Consider the following 20,118-nt stretch of genomic DNA (forward strand, 5'->3'; position numbering starts at 1 on the left):
AAAAAAAAAAAAAAGTTAAATTCACACTCCAAGCCTCTTTAGTGGGCAGAAAGTGAACACAGGTGAGACTCCTGCCCCTCACCAACATGTCTGCCAAGGAGCCGTTCTGTGGATCTTCCGCCCCGCAGGGACATGGCCGCGCTGGGTCCCGAGGATTGGCTCCCGCCGAAGCCCTTCCCCCCTCGGCTCTAGAAGCTCCTTCTATTGGGCAGTTATAAAAGATGGCGGAGCCCCGCCCATAGCCCTTTCTCGCACACAGGGCTTGGAGCGCGGGGGCGGGTTCATAGCCGAGGCCTGGGAGACGGCCTCTAGTGATTGGCGGAGAGCTCGGGCCACCTCGTCACGTGGCGCGGGGCTCGTTTGTTTGCGGAAGTAGGAGCAAGTAGAAGTGCTGAGTAAGCCGAGGTGAGTGACCTCGCAGCGGGCCATGGGACCTGGGGGTCCCTTCCCAAACCTCTTAGGTGCCCCAGACTCCAACATCTCCACCGGACCCTAATTTTGACCTTCCTCGTGCCTTCGTTTCTGCGGCATGTCCTCCATTGATTTTGTGCTACCTCCTGCGTACCTCCAGTTTCCATCCTTTGATCCTCCCCGACATCCCCAACTCCCAACCCGAAACCGCTTTCCTCTTAGACCTCGGGTCCTTCCTCACGAATCCCGTCTCCTCCGTGTGTTTCCTTCAGTATCCCTAATTTCTTGAGTCAACCCCTTTTCCCCCTTCTCTAAACTGTGCCTCTCAGCACCCCCAACAACTTTCACTCTGGGGTCCTTTTTTGCCCCGGCTTCTTTCCTGTGCTCTTCGAAGTGCTTCTAATTATCCGCCTCGAGTGTGTTCCCATCTCCCACTTCACCTCCGTCTCTCTTCTGCATTCCTCCTTTTGTGGCTCCTGTGTTCCCGTTTCTAACTCCCTGCTCCTCTCTCAAGTGCCTCTAGATTTCATCTAGACCTGTCCCTCACATGTCTCCCCAGAGTTTCCCAATTTTCAATCCTGTATCCACCTCCTACTTCCACAGATGACCTGGAAGCTGGTGACAGGGAGTATGTGACCTGGGTGACCATGTGACTTGGCTGAGGGCAAGCCTATGGGTGTGGGACTGGGACGGCACAGAGCTCAGGGATCTGTGCCCATGTTTTTAATGGGCTACTCACATGACCCCAAACAAATACCTTCCCTTCCCTGGAGCTTCGGGGTATTTCCCTCACCTGCCGCCTGCCTGCCCAACAGGATGTCAGGCAGGTTTGGTTTGGCAACATTGAAACTCCACCCCTGTGCTGAATGCAGTGTTTTCTTTTTTTCTTTCTTTCTTTTTTTTTTTGAGACAGAGTCTCACTGTGTGGCCCTCAGGTAGACTGCTGTGGCGTCACAGCTCACAGCAACCTTGGGCAACTCTTGGGCTTAAAGCAATTCTCTTGTCTTAGCCTCCCAAGTAGCTGAGAGTACAGGCACCCGCAGTTGTCATAGTTGTTTAGCAGGCCTGGGCCTGGTTGGAATCTGCCACCCTCCATGTATGTGGCTGGTGCCATAACCTCTGTGCTACAGGCACTGAGCCTGAATGCAGTGTTTTCATTATTGTCTCTGCCTTAAAATATTCCTGGAGGAATTTTTTGTCCAAGGGTATTTTCTGTCCAAGTCTCAGTTTCCTCATCTGCGACAGGGGCTGTATATTTCTTGCCATACAGCTGCCATGAGTTTCAAAATTTGAGAAAATGTAAAAGGCAAACCTTTGTAACCACTGTGACCCTGTACAAATGCATGATTTTGCTGTTGTGTCGTAGACAGCATGGCAAAGGAATGGAAAGGGAAAGAGAATGAGATGGGAAGGAGAGAAAGGTAAATAGGAGGTGCATTGTGTTCCATTTATTATTTGGCAGTGGTTATTGATCACACTCTATATGAGTCAGGACCTTTATGTATGTTATCTTTACCCTTCATTCAGTCATTTATTCTTTTGTTGGCAGTTTGGCCAGGGCCAGGTTTGAACCCTCCACCCTCAGTATGTGGGGCCAGTGCCCTACTCTCAGTCATTTATTCAACAAATGTCAAGTGACTGTCCTCATGTTCTAGGCTACCCATGATGCAGCCAATGTTGTTCCCATTGAACATGAGGAAGAGCAAGCATATGGGTTATCTGAGATCGCACTGATGAGATTGGAGCTGGAATCCAAATACAGAGAGCCCATGTGATCGCCCTGCTGTGTAAGGTTTGCTGCTGTTGTCTCAGTGCCCAGGGCAGTTTTTCTCCCTTCCAGAGGTTACTGTCTTGTTGGATGACAATATTCCCAAAAGGGAATTTTCTTCTCACTCGGCAGAGTGACATCACCAAGAGGTGGAGAAAGAAGAATTTAAATGCTGCCTGTGTGTTTGTGTGTGTGTGTGTCTGTGGTGTCTGCACACATGCATTGGGTGTGGGTTGTGGGGGAGTGGGTAGGTGGGGGGCTGTAGTGAAGGATGGATTATGAGCTTCACTTTGTTGAGGGTGGCTCCTTGGGAGAACATGTTCTGTGTTTTTCATGGTGGGGATGTTAATAGAGCCATGCCTGAAATGCCTCTTCTTGTTTTTTTCCATATTCATTTTCTGGTGACCTCATCCAGTCTTATAGCTTTAAGTACCATTTCTATTCTGACAACACTCCAATGTATAGCCCCAGTTCAGTTCAGACCTTTCCCTGAATGATAGACTTAGATATATATTTGTAGATTAAGTACCTCAAACTCAGGCATTTCAGATTTAAAGTATTTATTTATTTTTTATTTTATTTTATTTTTGAGACGGAGTCTTACTTTGTCACCCTTGGTAGAGTGCTGTGGCGTCACAGCTCACAGCAACCTCAAACTCTTAAGCTTAAGCAATTCTCTTGCCTCAGCCTCCCAAGTAGCTGGAACTACAGGCGCCCACCACAGCACCTGGCTTTTTTTTTTTTGTAGTTTTCATTGTTGTTTGGCAGGCCTGGGCTGGATTCGAACCTGCCAGCTCCAGTGTATGTGGCTGATGTCCTAGCTGCTGAGCTACAGGTGCTGAGCCAGATTTAAAGTATTTAGAGCTGACCTCATGACAGTCATCCCTCCATCCCTTATTCCACCCTGCACTGGAACCTGTCTCTTCCATTCTCTTTCCCATCTTAGGAGATGGCAGTATTTATTATTCACTTAGGCCAATGCTGTGAGATTATTCCTAATGCCCCTCTTTGTGTCCCTTTACATCCTTGTCCCTTTGCTCCAAGTTCTGCAATGGCTTTTCCTCTCATTGCATGTGTCTGGCCCTCTGTTACCTCCCTGATCTCACTGGCTTCCTTGCTGTTCCTGGAACTCTGCAGGCATGCTCCAGCCCCAGGGCCTTTGCACTTGCACTTTCCTCTGCCTAGAAGGCTCTTCAGCTAGATATCCATATGACTTTTGACCTCTCTGACTTCAGGTATTTAATGTCAAGTTCTTGGTGAGGACTTCCCTGGTCAACCATTCTAAAATTTCAGTCTCCACCTCTTCTTAGCCCGTTCTCTAGTTGATGTTTCTCCTTCGAAGTTAATTAGCATCTAAAATCTTTGTGTGTGTGTGTGTGTAGTCTATCTTGTTTTATTATTTAGTGTTCTCTAAATTATAAATTCCAGGAGGGCAGGCATTTTGTCTGTTTTATTCATTATTGTATCCTCAGTAGTTAGAACAATGCCTGCCAAAGTAGGTCCTCAGCAAATACTGTGGAGTGAATCATAAAATGGGTCACCCCAGTTTTATGCTACCAGCCCCAAGATCTCCCAGTTACCCATGCCTCATGTCTTTGGGAACTCCAGCAGCAGTTCTGGGGGCAGTTCGCTTCTAGCCATGGTCCAGCCAAGTAGAACAAATGAAAGAGATTTGTGAAAGAACATTCTGCCCTGGCTCAGGTGAATAGCAGCACATTTTGAGATGAGGGCCTTGGCTTTTGGAACACAAGATACTAAAAATCAAGCCTCACTCAGCCCCTTTCCATTCAGACTTCTTCTAAAGGCAGTTTGAGGATTCAGAGCTGGTGCACTGGATTCCTTTTAATTGGGTTCAGATCCGGGCAAATTATATAACCTTGTGGCCCAGTTTCCTGTGTGTAATATGGGTGGAACTGTCCCTTCTCCAGGTGTTTTGAGGATTAAGTGTGGTAATTCACCTTAAACACTGGTGGGCCATCTGGTGCTCAGTGGGTGCTGGATGAAGGTAGCAGCTCTGTTGGGTGACAGGTGACGCGTACAGGACATTTCTTGTTCCTCACTTGCTTAGGAAAGAGTTTGGAGGGAGCTGAGGTCAGAGTGAACATTTTGAGGGGTATTTTGGGGGAGGCAACCTTGGAGGACCATATGGAAGCTAACAGTGACATCTGACATGACCCTTACTTTTATCCAGTCTTTGCTCACGCACAAACTGGGCACAGGCCCTTTGCCCAGTGCTGTTTGAAAGTCAGAGGAAGAAGGCATGTGTCAAGCCCCCAGGCTGGATCCCTGTTTCCTCTCTCTGGGCCTTGATTTCTCTGTATGCCAAACAGGGATGATGATCACACTTCCCCTATTTCTTGTGCTCTTGGAGGCAGCTAACAGGCATGAAAACCCATTTGCCACCATGAAGTGTGGTGGCCTTGTGACAGGCGGAGGCCAGCATGGTGGCTTGCTCTCGTGATGTGCAGTGTGGGCAGTCAGGGCTACAGGAAGGAAATTTCAGCAGGCTTGGTGCTCTGATCAGATCCCACATTCTCAGCCCATTCTGTCATGATGGGCTGGGAGGAGGTATGGGCTGCTCTGGAGGGTGTCACTATCCTGATGCCAGGACTGTCCAGCAGTTGTTCCAATCATGGGACATCCTGTCGTCAGCAGCCTGGGCTCATGAGGCCTGAGTTCCACCTCAGGCAGTTCTGTGTGGCTGGTCCCGTGAGGTCTGCTTCCTGGCCTGCTGCCTGCAGGATCCTGTCACATACCTCCTGGGCAACGGTCCTGCTTCTCTGACCTCAGCTTGGTCCAGAAGGAAGCAGAAGGCTTGAAGAGTTTTTCCTGTTTGGAATAGGCATGAGCTCAGCTTAAGCACCCTGTGGCATATAGAGCTGAGCTTTCCAGGCCAGAGCCTGGGGAGGGACCAGTCCCAGCACTCAGTGCCAGTCCTGAAGCCCAGCACATGCTGTGTGGGAGCAGTTAGAGCTGGTTGGGTTTGAGCATGACAATTCTGTTATGGTTCTGTTATGGAGCAGTGCCTGGCGGCTCAGGGTGGGTGGGAGATAGGGTGTGTGGTCACCATTATTACCTGCAAGAGAATAAGGTGTATGTTGGGGGGGCTTCCCAGGGGTACCAGGCCCTCTGGGCCCTGTTGGTTCATTCATTCATTTGTTCTCATCTATTCATTCAGCAAACACTTCCTAAACAGGGACAGTGACTGAGGAATAGTGTGCTAGGTGCTTGGAGAACCAGACCTGATGGGGAGTTGGACAACCCAAGGTGCAGATGGGCCATTGTTCTCACAGGACCTGTGCTCCTGGGGTGCATGTGGGGTAGGGTGGGGTACCGAGAAGGGGCATGCACACCCAGACTGAGAGGAAGGAGGGTAGGGGTAGGCATGACTTTTGGAGGAGATGGCACATGAACTGAGTCTTGAAGGACAAGATGGGATTTATTCATCTATCTAAACATCCCTTATTGAGTGCATACTCTGAGGCAGGTTGAGAACACGGGAAGATAGGTCTGAGGGTATGTTCGTGCAGGCACACTGAGGCACAGCAAGGCAGGAGTGGGATGTGTCCTGGGAGGATTGATGGTGTGGGATGGCTGGAGTTGGGGTGAGGGCTGGGTTGTGATCGGGAGCCCCTGGGCAGGATGAGAAGTAATTTGATCTGTGTCCTGTGGTGGGCATAGGGCGTGGTAAGGCCGGCTTGGGCATGGGCCTGGCCCTCATGGTGTGTATGTACAGAAAAGAGTAGAGGGTGGGCCAGTGGGTGTTGGGGGGGCACGGGAAGGACAGATCCCACTCTGAGCATTTAGAGGGGCAGCTGGGCCCTGAAGGATGAGTGAAAGCTCCAGCAGGAATCAGGGAAGACAAAAGCGCAGGTCCCTGTCACTCTGGAAAAGTAATTTTCAAAGGGGAGGGGGCGGGCTGCCCCAGCCTGGCCATGTTGGCCAGTGAGGAGGCGCCTAAGGACGGGATAGTTGTTGTCTTGCCTAAGCCCTGCCCAGGATCATTGAGAGAATTTGTAGCCTGGGAACCAGATGTTTGGGACCGACTCTCCTGGACCACCTGCCACTAGCTCCCAACCCCTGCTGTGCTTCTTCCTGAACGTGGCTCCTTGGCAAACTCCTGTTCTTCCTTCGAAGTTCAGCTCAAGAGGCGTCTCCTCCAGCAGTCCTTCCCGGGGGACTGTGCATTTGTTGAGGCTTGGGGTGCTGCCTCCATGACTATTCACCTTGTGAACCCAGGAGGCCACTTCTATGGAACTGAACCTGTTGCTTCCAATCCCCCTCTGGTCCCAGGGGCAGGAAGCACACGTGGGCACTGTCCCGCCCAGTTGCTCATAGAAAGTTTGTTAAAACAGAATTTAGCTTCCTGGCTGGCAGTGCTGTGAGCAAGTGTTCCAGCACATGGCCCAGTGTTTTTAATTTCCCAGAAGGGTTTTTTGTTAGTTAATTTTTTGTTGTTGTTAACATCAGCATGTCCCACTGTAATTTACCCTTTGAACACACATAGTTTTAGTCCTCTCTGGGCCTGTTTCTTTGTCTTTGAAAGGGGGATAGTAATACATGTTTTTTCTGCCTCTAGCTCCCCTGGGGGAGGCTCTGTAAGTCTTCCCTGCATGAACTGAGCAGGCCAGGGAGCTGCTGGGCCTTTGACAGGGGCCAATGAGCAGAGAAATAAGGAGAAAGGCCAAAAATATCTGGCCTCTAGAAGAGACAAAACTGGCACATGCAAGTTGCCTGCCATCTATAGACAGAGTTGTCACTGTCATCCCTCACCACCAAAGGTCTTAGAGTGTGTCTGTCGGCTGATGCAGTGGGGGTGGGGTCTATGTCAGGTGAGCTGGATGTCCTGGGCTGCTGGTAGCAAGCAGGGAGCAAACCCAGGTGAGGAGTGCCAGGGACCAGTGGTCAGCACGTAAAGGCAAGTGTTTACCCTGTAGGACGGGCAATGGGTGGGAGGCTGTGAGAGTAAGGCGGAAGGAGGGCAGAGGGGAGGCATGATGGGGCTGGGGCTCTGCCCACTGTCCCCCTCCTGAGGCTGTGGCAGGAAGAGCCTGGGCGCTGGGGCCTGGGGTGGCGGAGGACAGAGGGAGCACATGTGAGTGCTGTCAGCCCACTTGTCGCCTTCCTGGTTGGCAATGCTGTGAGTGTTCCAGGATGTGGCCCAGTGGTTTTAATTTCCTTTCTTCCACTGAGTGCTAATAGTGGCCACTGTTTGTGTGCCTATGGTCAGCAGGCGTCCCAGACACTCCCTGTGTTGTGTAGTTTCATCCTCACACCGACTCTGAAAGGTTGGAAGCCAGCTAGGTCTGCCCCTTATGTGGCCACGCTGCGGTAGATGTGCTGGGGACCTAGGCTGGGACACTGAGGAAGGGGGCGAGGGATCTTCCTGCTGCGCCCCACAGTCACTCCCTCCTTTTACCTGAGGCTCCTGGGTGCTCTGGAGCACCCAGCCGGTGCCTGCTTTCCATCTGGAAGCCTCTGATGATTTTCTAGTCTGGGCCTGACCCCCTTGGCCCCCATCTTCCTGGCTGCAGGCCCCCTGGGCACAACCTATAGTGCCACTGTCTTTGAAACTTAGAATCACCTTATATACCACTTGGAAAACAAGAAAAAGAAAAAAAATTACCATAAATCCAGTATGCCATCTGCCCAGTATTTTAATATGTTTTCTATCAGTCTGTGTTTTCCTTTTTTTTTTCTTTTCATGTGTCATATTTACTTAGTTAAATTCTATTTTAACAGACTTTCTATGAACCAAGCTGTGGGCTGGGGGTAAGTGTGCAGAGATGAAAGCAGCTGCACTTAAGAAGCTCAGACTCTGGCTCGGCGCCTGTGGCTCAAGCGGCTAGGGCGCCAGCCACATACACCTAAGGTGGCGGGTTCGAATCCCCAGCCCGGGCCCGCCAAGCAACAATGACGGCTACAACCAAAAAATGGCCAGGCGTTGTGGCGGGCGCCTGTAGTCCCAGCTACTTGGGAGGCTGAGGCAGGAGACTCGCTTGAGCCCAGGAGTTGGAGGTTGCTGTGAGCTATGATGCCATGGTACTCTACCCAGGGGGACAGCTTGAGGCTCCGTCTAAAAAAAAAAAGAAGCTCAGACTCTGGAGCCAGCCCATCTGGGCTCCAGCCCTCGCCCCTCCACCTTCCAGCAGCTGTGTGACCCTGGGCACCTTACTTTACTCCTCTATTCCTTGGTTTTTTTCTCATATGAAATGAGGATAATAGTGGTGACCATTTCATAAGGGTGGTTATACAGATGAAGTGATGAATCCATCTTTGTACAACTCTCAGAATAGTGCCAGAGCACAGAAAGGCAGGGGAGGCTGGGCACTGTGATTATTAAACTCATTCTGGCGGGGGTGGAAGGCGTTATAACCCACTGGATGTGTAACCCACATCCCCTCCCTGAGATGTATTTATAGGGAGGGGCAGCACAGAGCAGGGAGACAGCACCTGGGGTTGGGGACAGTCTACCAAGGACATTTTAAGGAGAGTGTTAGAACTGAACTTGGATTTGAAGAAGGCTCAGAGCTTTCTCAGGCAGGAGAGGAGAGAAAGGCATTCCAGATGGACGTGTCACTGGGAGATGTCACTGAGCCTTGTAACAGGACAGCGCGAGCTTTGCCTGAGTTGTTCAGCTCCTTACGATCACTATTTTTATTTAAGGACCACACGGTGTCTCTGGGGTAAATGTATCATAATTTACCATTCTTGTAATGGTTGAATTTCGAAGTAGCTTCCATTTCTGTGTCATAACAAAGCCTGTGGCAGTAACACTGATGTGCGTACCAGGTCTTCCAGTCTGGAGAGTTCTTTTCCTGGGACCGATTCTCATGCCTTTCTTGGGGTCTCTCCCTTCTGCCCTGACTAAGAAGGGCACAGGTATCTGAGCTTCTCTGTCCTTAAAGTCCCCAAGTGCAGAAGAAAGAAAGAAGCTCAGCACAGGTCCAAGCATTCTCACAAATGTTCCCATTCAATTCTCATTGTACATGGGAGGTGAATATTGTCTTCATTTTAAAAGCGAAACTACATCTCACATTCATCTTACTACTAATCATAAAATGAAGGGTGTTGCAAAGCTTCAGAAAGTCTTCAGAATTCTACAGTCAGGTTTTCTAAGCCTTGGTTTCTTTATCTATAATGGGGGGGGGTCAAAATAAAGAAAGCTAATGTTTATTCACCATTTGCTATCTGCCATCTTTTATGGTCCCCATGTTACAGATGAGGAAACTGAGGCACAGAGAGGTTAAGTAACTTGCCTAAGGTCACACAGCTAGGAGGTGGAGAACCTGGGATTTGAATGTGGTCTGGCTCTTAGATATGCCCTGTGCTCCAGAGCCTTGGGGGTTTTGTGAGATCAAATGAGACAGTCACATAAAGTGCTTAGCTCAGGGCCTTCTACATAGTAAGTGGTCAGTAAACATCTGATGTAATTATTGTGATTGACCCTTACACACTTTCTCAATAACTTTTTGTATGTCTCTTGTTTTTGTCTGTCTTCTAGCCTCAAGGTTGATCCTCCACTCAACACATAGGCCACGATCCCCCAGGGTGCCTATGTACTTTGTCCTCAGTATCTGAGAGAGTCTCTCTCTGTAGTCCCAGGGTAGAGTGTAGTGGTGTCATCATAGCTCACTGCAACCTTGAACTTCTGGGCTCAAGTAATCCTCTTACCTCAGCCTCCCAATAGCTGGGAGTACAAGCATGTGCCACTATGCCTGGCTAATTTTTCTCCTTTTAGTAGAGATGGAGTCTCACTCTTGCTCAGGCTGGTCTCAAACTCCTGATCTCCAGCAGTCTCCCAGTGTGCTGGAATTATAGGTATGAACCACCACGCCCCACTTCACATACTCATTTGTCACGTGATGTCCTGGCACAGAGACATCCTCAGCTGGTCGTTGCCTGCTTTGGTGGCAGTGCCTAGGAAGACACTGTGCTTTCTGGGAACCCAAGAGATAACAAGATCTAATTACATGATTTAAACTGGGAACAGGCCGAATGTGGTGGCTCACGCATGTAATCCCAGCACTCTGGGAGGCCGAGGCAGGTGGGATCTCTTGAGTTCAGGAGTTCATGACCAGTCTGAGAATGACTGAGAACCCCATGTCTACTAAAAATAGAAAAATTAGCATCAAGGCCGGCACCTCTAGTCCCAGGTACTCAGGAGGCATAGGCCAGAGAATCACTTGAGCCTAGGAGTTCAAGGTTGTAGTGAGCTAGATGATGCCACAGCATTCTACCCTGGGCAACAGAGTGAGACTCTGCCTCATAAACAAAACAAAACAAACAAACAAAAAAACAGAAACAATTTCCATACTAGAAACTATAACTCTGAAGATGCAGTGTAAAATTACCACCCAAACATGTTACCAGGGCCTTACATTGACATTCATTTCCATGGAACTCATTTTGTTTTTCTCTCTCAGAGTTCTTGGGAAGTCAATGGTACCAGGCGCCAGAGGGTTTAGACAAATGCTGACCGTCCCTTCCCCTGAAGGAGTAAGCTATGATCTTGGTCGCCTTTCACCTTTCGGTTTCTAGTAGAGAGGGAACATTAATTTTGCTTGCGAAATTGAAATGACTCACACCAACCTCTTTGTGTACCAAAAAAAAGGGTCTCTATACCTTATGTGTGAGAGCCCCTCCATCTGCCCAGGGCGTGGCTGCTCATAATGTGTCCACCTCTGCTGTGTCCTTTGATCAACACAGCCCCACACTACAGATGAGGAAACTGAGTCTCTGTTGGGAACACGGGGTTAGGGGTGGACAGGAAGGTCATCTGTGCATCGTAGCTGCATACTAGGGCAGCCTTCTAGGTGCCCAGCCTGGCCTGAGGGCTCTGTCGCCCTTTACCTTCCGCTCAATGTCATTTCTCTTTCTTTCCCCTCCTTTTCAGGTTCCGCCAGGCCCAGACTGGGAGACAGCGCTGGTGGGGAGTAACCTGGGTGTCTGTGCAGGAAAGCGCTGCACGTGGTAAGGTGGGCATGGGAGACCGAGCCCACCTGACCAGAGACCCCATTTTCTTCCAGACTGAGGGGGAAGGCGGTGGGGCCTCCCCATCAGCCCCACAGAAGATGCAGTTCTTCGGCCGCCTGGTTAATACCCTCAGTAGTGTCACCAACTTGTTCTCTAACCCATTCCGGGTGAAGGAGGTGGCCGTGGCTGACTACGTATCAAGTGACCGGGTTCGGGAGGAAGGGCAGCTGATTCTGTTCCACAGCACTTCTGGTCGCACCTGGGACTGCATCCTGGTCAACCCCAGGAACTCACAGAGTGGATTCCGGTGGGTGACAGTCAGCAGGGCCCCACTTCTCTCAGTCAACACTTCTCTCCTAGACACTCCCAGACCTCACTGGAGGTCCCTGGGCCAAGAAGCAACTTCTTTGGGTCTCCATCTGAGGGATCTGGAGAGGGCAGGACAGAGGGGTATTCTGCCCTTAGAGTAGAGGGTGGCACTTACTCAACACCATGCCTCTGGCCCACCAGGGTCCCATTGCAGGGGCTCAGGGAGGGAAGCCTGGTTGTTTCCCACTGGGGTTCAGTCTGCACAGATCGTAGGAAGGAGGAAGGACAGGGAGGCTGAGTGGGATCAGATCAGTCTAGGCCCTCTAGATAACCTTTAGCCCTGGCTCTTTACAGGCACAGCTGTCCTCAGAGAGCCTGGCCAGGGTTTGTTCAGAAAGGCCTGAAGGGTTGGACAGAGTGGTCACTTCTCAGGCCATCCTGGGTCTTCCCTAGGCCAGAAGGGGAACTAGGAAGCCAGGACTGGACTGTGGGAACCAGGCCAGCTGCAGAACTGAATGGGGGGAGTGCAGAGGGATAGGAAGGATCCAGATGCAGGCTCCAGCAGAGCTCATACCGATATCCCTTATCCCTTTTCTACTCATTCATCCATTTGGCCATCCCTCCAGCCAAACACCCAACATACACCAAGCATCTCCAGAACCTCGGGAGTCCCAGGCTCTAGGTCAGGCCCAGCTAGCACTGGGGGATGACAGACATGGCCTGTGTCTTTAAGGAATGTTCAGTCCAGAGGGAGTGGCCCCTGCAGATGGGCATTGTAGCACCTGAACAAGTGAGGAGGGCCCTGACAGGTAGAGCCTAGGTCATGATTGAGCCAAGGTCTGAAAGAATGAGAGTCTCTCTGGCAGAACAAAGTTGATAAGCTCATTCTAGCCTTGCAGAGGCGTGGGGGTGTGAGCCTGTGGGAAGGTGGCTCCAGCCAGATTCTCGCTGCTCCCAGGGCTGTGGTGAGAAGTGAGGCTGGAGGGGGCAGCAGGGGATCCTTCTGATTGAGGAGGTAATGGCAAAGGTGTCTCTGAGGATGGTGAGCTGGGGGCCTGGGCCCACCACCAGAAGAGGAGCAAGGTAGATAATCAGGGCACCAGCCAGTCAGGTGAGATTTTGGAGCCTGGCTCCATTAAGAAACTGAGGCAGAGGCCCTTGCCACAACAGGCACTTGGGCTAGGAAGGCTGCTCAGTGGCCAGTCCAGACACCAGTTTTACCACAGCAGGGCCAGTCCCGATTCTGAATGGGCCTGTGCTGGCTTTCCTCCCCTGGCCTTGATCAGTACCGGCTGTGGGTAGGGCAGGCTCACACCTCTAGCTCCAGAGCCCTTCTGCAGTCCTGCAGGGGGGTGCTAGGAAGGCACAGCCAGCCAGGGCAGTGGGTCCACTTCTTGGAGGGCCACTTGGCTCCACTTTTGAGATGCTGTGCCCTCCATGTGCAGACAATCACCTGTCAGTTGTTAATATTTCTTGAGAGGATTCCAGACTTGTCTTAGCTTAAGTGCCAGTGTGGGCAGATCTCCATCCCAGCGGGATCCAGTCCTTTGCCAGCAGCCTGTTGATTGCACCTCAGCTGTACCTACCCTTAATTGGACAGTGCTTTCCAGTTTGCAGAATGCTTTTACATGTCCTCCACCAACCCACAGAGGTAGGCTGGGACAGCAGCATCCCATGTTATAGATGAGAAAACTGAGGCTTGGGGATAAGCGATTCATCCTAGTTTGCACAGAAAGCAGGTGGAGAAACAGAACCTGTCTTCGGCTTCCCAGGCCATTTCTCTGTCTGTGCTGCTGTTCTATTTCCATGGACTTAGAAAGAATAAGGAGAATTGAGGGGGGAAGGGGTTCAAGCTAAACCCATTCTCTTGAAATTCCTGATATTGCTAACTTGGCTCCAGAGTCTTTTTCATCTTCTCTTCCCTAACCTAGTCCCACTCAAACATTTCCATTGCAGCAAATGGCATCATCCCAGATGGCTGTACTAGATCCAGCCATCACACCCACCTTTCCAGCTTGTGGGAAGGAGGAAGGGCATGTTCTCCCTCTTTGGGGATACTTCTTAGAAGCTAGACACATGCCTTCTACCTAAATCTCACTGGCCAGGACCCAGTCAGTGGCCACAGCTAACTGCAGGGGAGGGATGTGTCACTTATATTCCAGATAGACACAGACTATTCTGAAACCTGAGGTTCTGTCACTGTCCACTTTGCTGCTGGCAATCTTCTCCAGACTATGGTCACTACACATATGGCCTCTGCTGCACTGAGCCCCCTGGCCTTTTGCTCAGCCTACGGTCTGTCCTCTTGTCCTCTCCTGAGCTGCTGTCACAGTGCTCTTTCCAGAGAACATATGTGATCAGTCACTCCCCTGCTTAACTCTTCAAGGGCTTTCTATTAACACATCAGGGGCTCCACAGGCTTCGGGGGCCCCGTGTGATCAGGCCTCTGTGTCTCTGGCCTCAGCTTGTGCCTCCCTGGGCTTCAGACCTTTGTCCAGGCTCTCCCTTTGGCCTGGAAGGCTTCTCTTCCTTTGCCTGCCCTCTCTGATGTGCAGGCTTGAGAAGGTGCTTCTGCTGTGTGTCCCCAAGGCACCCCACCCCTGCCTAGGGTAGCCCACCTTCCTGACAGGGCACAGACCCCATGAGAGTAGGACCTGTGCTTGAAGTTTGTGCAGAGAAGTTTTGGTGCCCTCGTCTTCCTCTTCAGGTGCGCTCTAAATGTCTCTTCTCCCTATTTCCCTGGGGGCCTTTGGACTATCCCCAAAGTACTTTGTTGGAGCAGATATCAAGGTCCTGCCACTCCAGGTGGAGGTGCCCTGTCGCTCTTTTGCTGCTGCTGTCATGAGCTGTCAGGCTCAGCTTCTGGGTGGGCAGTGAGATCAGATCTCCTGAGTTCTCCAGTTTTGTTCCCTAAGGCCTATGAGTCCATAGCAGCCCTGCTGGGAGGGAGACAACCCAGGCGGATACCACTGGCAGTGGCAGCTATCTGTGGTTTCTCAGTTCATGCTGCATGTTGGGCACTAAACATTAACTCATAACATTCCTGGAGTTGGGGTCATCGTGACCCCTCTTGTGAATGAGGAAACACAGGCTTGTAGAATTTAAGTAACTTGTCTGAGGTCACATATCTGGTCAGGAGTTACTCAAATGCCAGCACCTGGCTCTAGGACCAGCTTACTCTCTTACGTCAGGGCCCCTGTGCCGTGGGGGCTCTGCAGCCTGGGCTGCCCCCTGGTCCTTCCTTGGTGACATATGGCACGGGGCCCTGGCTCTTCCGGCATGAGCCCTCTGACAGTTGCAGCATTGCTGTGTACTTTATGATAGCATCGGTACTCTGTTCCTGGTACACATTAATCATTTACTGCTGATATTTATTTAAAACATATGATATTTGATGACACTAAGCCAGCCTCTTACTGGGATCTCAGCAGGAACAGGGCTGCACCTCCCAGGAATCCAGGCAGGGTAATTAGAGCATGTGACCTGTGTCTTCTTAGCCTCTGTACAGGGGACTGACTTTCAGGGCTCTCTGACCTGTGGGACTTTGCCATGAAATTGCTTCTCAGGAATCCTCAGAAAAACGGAATGGCCTATGTGGTGGCCACCCACCTGCCGTGTGCTTCTCCTTCCATTTATCCAGCATGGCCCATCTTAGTGGAGCTGGGAATGTTAGGTCTCTGCCTCTAGGACCCATAACAAGCATCCGTGAGGCAGATGTGATGATGGGAGCACGTACAACTCTCATGTTTCCCCAGCAGGCCTCGCCCCTCAACACGGCTTTCTCTGCTCTTGCTTTTCCCTCTGCTGGGAATGCCCTTCCCTGAGTCCTTCCCCATGCGCCATGGGCTTCTCCCTCAGCACTGTGCACACTCCTGGGCAGCCTCTCCTGCCTTAGGTTGCTGTGTGTCTGTTTCCCACCCTGGACCGTGGAGCTCCTAAGGGGCAGGGCCTGGGGCCCAGGCCCCTCTGTGTTCCTATTGTCTGGTTGCCCTCACAGATGCATGGGAGCCATCTGTTGAGAGGATGGACAGTCCGTTATCACTGCAGGTTAAATGTGTTTGGCAGGAGGGATCAGGAAGGGCTCCGCAGGGGAGTTGGGGTAGAGATGGACCTCCAGGGTCTGGAGAACTCTACTAGGAGAAAGCCTGAGGGGAGTGCGCTGCAGGGAGAGGGCACATCACAGGCAAAGGCCTGGGGACAGGTCAGGGAGGGGCCCCTTGGACACCCTGCAGGGAAAGGGGCTTGTACTGGGCTTTGATTGTAGTTGTCGTTGTTTGGCAGGCCTGGGCTGGATTCAAACCTGCCAGCTCTGGTGTATATGGCTGGCGCCTTAGCTGCTTGAGCTACAGGTGCTGAGCCTTGTACTGGACTTTGAAATAGGAGAATTCAACACCCCTCACTCTGAGGGTTCTTGGCCATTTTTCGGCCTGGGACTCTTTTTTTCTTTTTTTGAGACAGAGTCTCACTTTGTCACCCTTGGTAGAGTGTCATGGCATCATAGCTCACAGCAACCTGAAACTCCTGGGCTTAAGTGATTTTCTTGCCTTTAGCCTCCCTAATCTCTGGGGCTACAGGTGCCTGCCACAATACCTGGCTATTTTTAGAGACGAAGTCTACCTCTGACTCGAGCTGGTCTTGAACCTGTGAGCTCAGGCAATCCACCCACCTCAGCCTGCCAGAGTGCTAGGATTACAGGTGTGAGCCACTGCATCCGGCCGGCCTGGGACTCTCTTGAGAAGCTCACACTGCCACTTTGAAGAGGTTCACAGACCCCCTAAGGTTTATCCACAGACCCCTCACCGAGGCAGAGGCAGAGGCTTCTCAGTGTGGATACCAGTTGGGTTTTGTTTGGAGTTCTAGAAGAGAGAGAGCAGACACACCTCCTCAGCCTCCCCTGACTCTTTCTCCTCCTTGGCTGTCCCCCAGGGACACTGCTTCCCGTTTAGCCCCTTCTGGGCCTCGAGTAGGGCCCTCCTCACCCCAGCCTCAAATCTCACATCTGTCATCCTATAATATCTCCCATTATCAATTCTGGGGGCTGGCATCTGTGACTTTGGGGTGCCTCTCGTGTCCCCAAAGACATGAGCCTCCAACTCCACATGTGTTGTAGTTCCTGGCCTCTCCTTGTCCACCTGGTTATACACTAGACCTTGTCATCACCAGCAGCTGTTGAGTAAATAAGATTTCAAGCACCCCACTCTCCAATCCCCACTTCCTGTCTTTCCAGCTCATTTGCGCCAGTCCTCTGAATCCACAGGTCTTCTGCCCCGGACAGTAGATTGCTCCTGCCCCCTCCTCTTCGGCTTCACTTCTCACCCATGGTCATTGGCAGCTCGCCCTGGAGTACCCTCCTGTGCTGCTCTCTCTGTCAGTGGCTTGGCAAACCCCAGCACTGATCCCTGCCAATTCTCCCTCTTCCCACTGACTGCTCTTGCGCCTGTAGTGTGGCTGGACCCCTTACTATGTGTTTATTCATCCTGCTCCCAGACTAGGAAGACACACTCAGCCTTCCCCACCTCTCCCCCACAGTTCACTCTCAGCTGACGGCCTTCCTTTCTGTCTCAGTGAGAAAATAGAAACAGCCAGAAGAGAACTATTGCAGCTCCCTTCACCCCATCTGCCCACCTCTGTACCCACCTGCTCGGCCTTCCCTGGTATCACCACGATGCCCCATCCTGTGTCTACCTGAGGCTGGTCCCTCAACTCAGGGCCATTGTCCTTTCTCATCAACTTCACGACACCATTTTAGCAATTCTTTCTCCTCTCTCCTACGTAACACTTGTCCTTTCTGTACTGTATGTTTCCTAGACTGAATGTGTCCTCCCCTTCTAAATTTGTATATTGAAGCCTTAATCCCCAGTGTGATGGCGTTAGGTGACAGGGCACTGGGAGGTGATTAGGTCGGGAGGCGGGAGCCCTCATGAACAGGTTCTTAGCGTCCTTGTGAGAAGAGACACAGAAGAGGTCATCTCTCTCTGCCATGTAAGGGTACAGCAGGAAGCGAGTTGCCCTTGCCAGGATCCCAGTCGGCCACAACCTCAATCCTGGGCTTCCCAGCCCTCAGAACTGTGAGAAATTCCTGTTTTGAAGCCACCCAGTCTGTAGTATTCTGTTCTAATAGCCTGAACTGACATTTTCCGTCGCTCTACAATGGACTGTTTTTTTTTTTCTTAATTGTTAAAAAAGAAGAAATATCTCTCTCTCTCTCTCTCTCTCTCTCTCTTTTTTTTTTTTGGAGACAGAGTCTCTGTTGCACCAGGCTAGAGTGTTTATCCTAGCTCACAACAACCTCAGATTCCTGGGTTTAAGCAATCCTCCTGCCTCAGCCTTCTGAGTAGCTGAACTCCTGAACTCAGTTGAGTACTGTGGTGTTATCATAGCTCACAGCAACCTCAAACTCCTGGGTTCAAGCGATCCACCTGCCTTAGCCTCTTAAGTAGCTGGGACTATAGGTGCCCACCATGATGCCTGGCTAATTTTTCTATTTTCATTAGAGATGGGGTTTTGGCTCTTTCTCAGGCTGGTCTCAAACTCCTGAGTTCCAGGGATCCTTCTCTCTTATCCTTGCAGAGTACTAGAATTATAGACATGAGACAATGCATCCAGCTGTTGACTTTATTCTTGAAAGGTGTTTTGGATTTTTTTGCTGAGTATAGAATCTAATTGGCATTTATTTTCTTTCTTTTTTTTTTTTTTTTTTTTTTTTTTGAGACAGAGCCTCAAGCTATCCCCCTGGGTAGAGTGCTATAGCTTCACAGCTCACAGCAACCTCCAACTCCTGGGCTCAAGCGAGTCTCCTGCCTCAGCCTCCCAAGTAGCTGGGACCACAGGCGCCCGCCGCAACACCCGGCTATTTTTTGGTTGCAGCCATCATTGTTGTTTGGCAGGTCCGGGCTGGATTTGAACCTGCCACCTTAGGTGTATGTGGCTGGCGCCTTAGCCACTTGAGCCACAGGCGCTGAGCCGGCATTTATTTTCTTTTACTTCTTTAAGTATATTATTTCATTATTTCTGGCTTTTTTTTTTTTTTGAGATAGAGTCTTACTATGTCACCCTTGGTAGAGTGCTGTGGCATCACAGCTCACAGCAACCTCTAGCTCTTGGGCTTAAGCAATTCTCTTGCCTCACCCTCCCAAGTAGCTAGGACTATAGGCGCCCATCACAATGCCACAATGCCCGGCTATTTTTTTGTTGTAGTTTTTACTGTTGTTTAACAGGTCCCAGCCAGATTCGAACCCACCACCCCAGGTGTATGTGGCCGGTGTCCTTCACCACTGAGCTATCGGCCCTGAGCCATCTCTGGCTTTTGTTGCTAAGAAGCCAGCTGTCATTCTGATGTCCTTTGAAGATAACTCTTTTCCTCTGATGTTTTGCATATTTTCTCCTTGTATTTTGTTTTTAGCAGTTATAATATGGGACATATATAAATTATTGCTATATTGAACAACATGGATCATTATCAGTTATTGTAGTTATCGTTATATAACAAACTACTACTCCAATACTTAGTGGCTTATAATAATAATTGTTTAGCCCACAAATCTGCAGCTTGACTCAGTGGGAAGGTTCAGTTCTACCCCATATGGCATTAACTGGGTAGCTTGCCTGCAGGTTCACTGGTAAGGTGACTCACATGTAATTGGAAGTTAGTACTAGATGTTGGCTAAGGGTCCAGGATGCTATGTGTGGATTGCTTCAACTTCCTCATGACATGACAGCTGGGCCCAAAGCGCAAAGAAGTAGAATGTCAGTCTCTTAAGGCCTTGTCTAGAAACTGGAACAGTGTTACTTTTGCTATAGTCTATTGGTAAACAGGTACAGAGCCATATTAAAGGAGAAAGAGATGCCAATGCCCACTGCTCAGTGGAAGGTGTGAGTGTCAAAGATTTGAGGGGGCATGTTTTAAAACCTCCATAAGGTGCCTAAATGTGGATTTCTGGAGGAGTTTTGTTTTGTTTCTAGGGAAATTTGTAGGGTATTTTTTAAATCAATGGAATAATGTATTTTAAAAAAAATCAATTTTGGAGGCTGGGCACAATGGCTCACACCTGTAATCTTAGCACTCTGGGAGGCCAAGGGAGGTGGATTGCCTGTGCTTAGGAGTTCAAGACCAACCTGAACAAGAGCAAGACACTGTCTCTAAAAATAGCCAGGCATTGTGGTGGGCGCATTTAGTCCCAGTTACTCAGTAGGCTGAGGCAAAAAGATCACTTGGGCCTAGGATTTTTAGGTTGCTGTCAGCTATGATGCCATGGCACTCCACCAAGGGCAACAAAGTAAGACTCAGTCGTCAAAAAAAATTAAATCAGTTTTGGAGAATTTACAGACATCAGCTCTTCAAAATATGACTTCCATCTAGTTGTTTTCTATTCCATTTCTGGCCTTCCACCTGCATATATGTTGGACCTTTTCATTATACTGCCTCTCGTGTATGTCTCATATCTAGTATACTTTATTATATTTTACTATCCTTTCGTCTCTTTATGCTTTATTCAGTTCACTCTTTCTTGCCCTATCATCCTGTTCTTTTCAACATTGTCCAATCTGCTATTATACCTACTTATTAAGGCCCTGCTTTTGGCAGTTGTAATTTTGTAATTTCCATTTGATTCTTTTTTTTATAGTTTAAATTTCTTTCTTTTTTTTTTTTTTTT

At 50.1% G+C, this 20,118-nt stretch overlaps 1 protein-coding gene across 3 annotated transcripts in view; it reads left to right on the forward strand.

The window, feature by feature from the left end:
• Positions 1-284: 284 nt before the first annotated feature.
• Positions 285-20,118, forward strand: part of PLA2G6 (phospholipase A2 group VI) — a 48,455-nt gene continuing 28,621 nt past the window's right edge. For 2 of the 3 annotated variants that reach the window (XM_012801238.2, XM_023509347.1), the window contains exons 1-2: positions 384-405; positions 11,076-11,462. In XM_012801238.2, the coding sequence (XP_012656692.1) occupies positions 11,164-11,462 (299 nt within the window). In that variant the 5' untranslated portion in view covers positions 384-405; positions 11,076-11,163. Of the gene's footprint in view, positions 406-11,075; positions 11,463-20,118 lie in introns of all 3 variants that reach the window. The other variant, XM_023509348.1, reaches the window with a different exon arrangement.

The sequence above is a fragment of the Otolemur garnettii genome, unplaced genomic scaffold (genome assembly GCF_000181295.1).
Source record: "Otolemur garnettii isolate 467f Iridium unplaced genomic scaffold, OtoGar3 scaffold00007, whole genome shotgun sequence".
In the NCBI taxonomy this organism is placed as follows: Eukaryota; Metazoa; Chordata; class Mammalia; order Primates; family Galagidae; genus Otolemur; species Otolemur garnettii.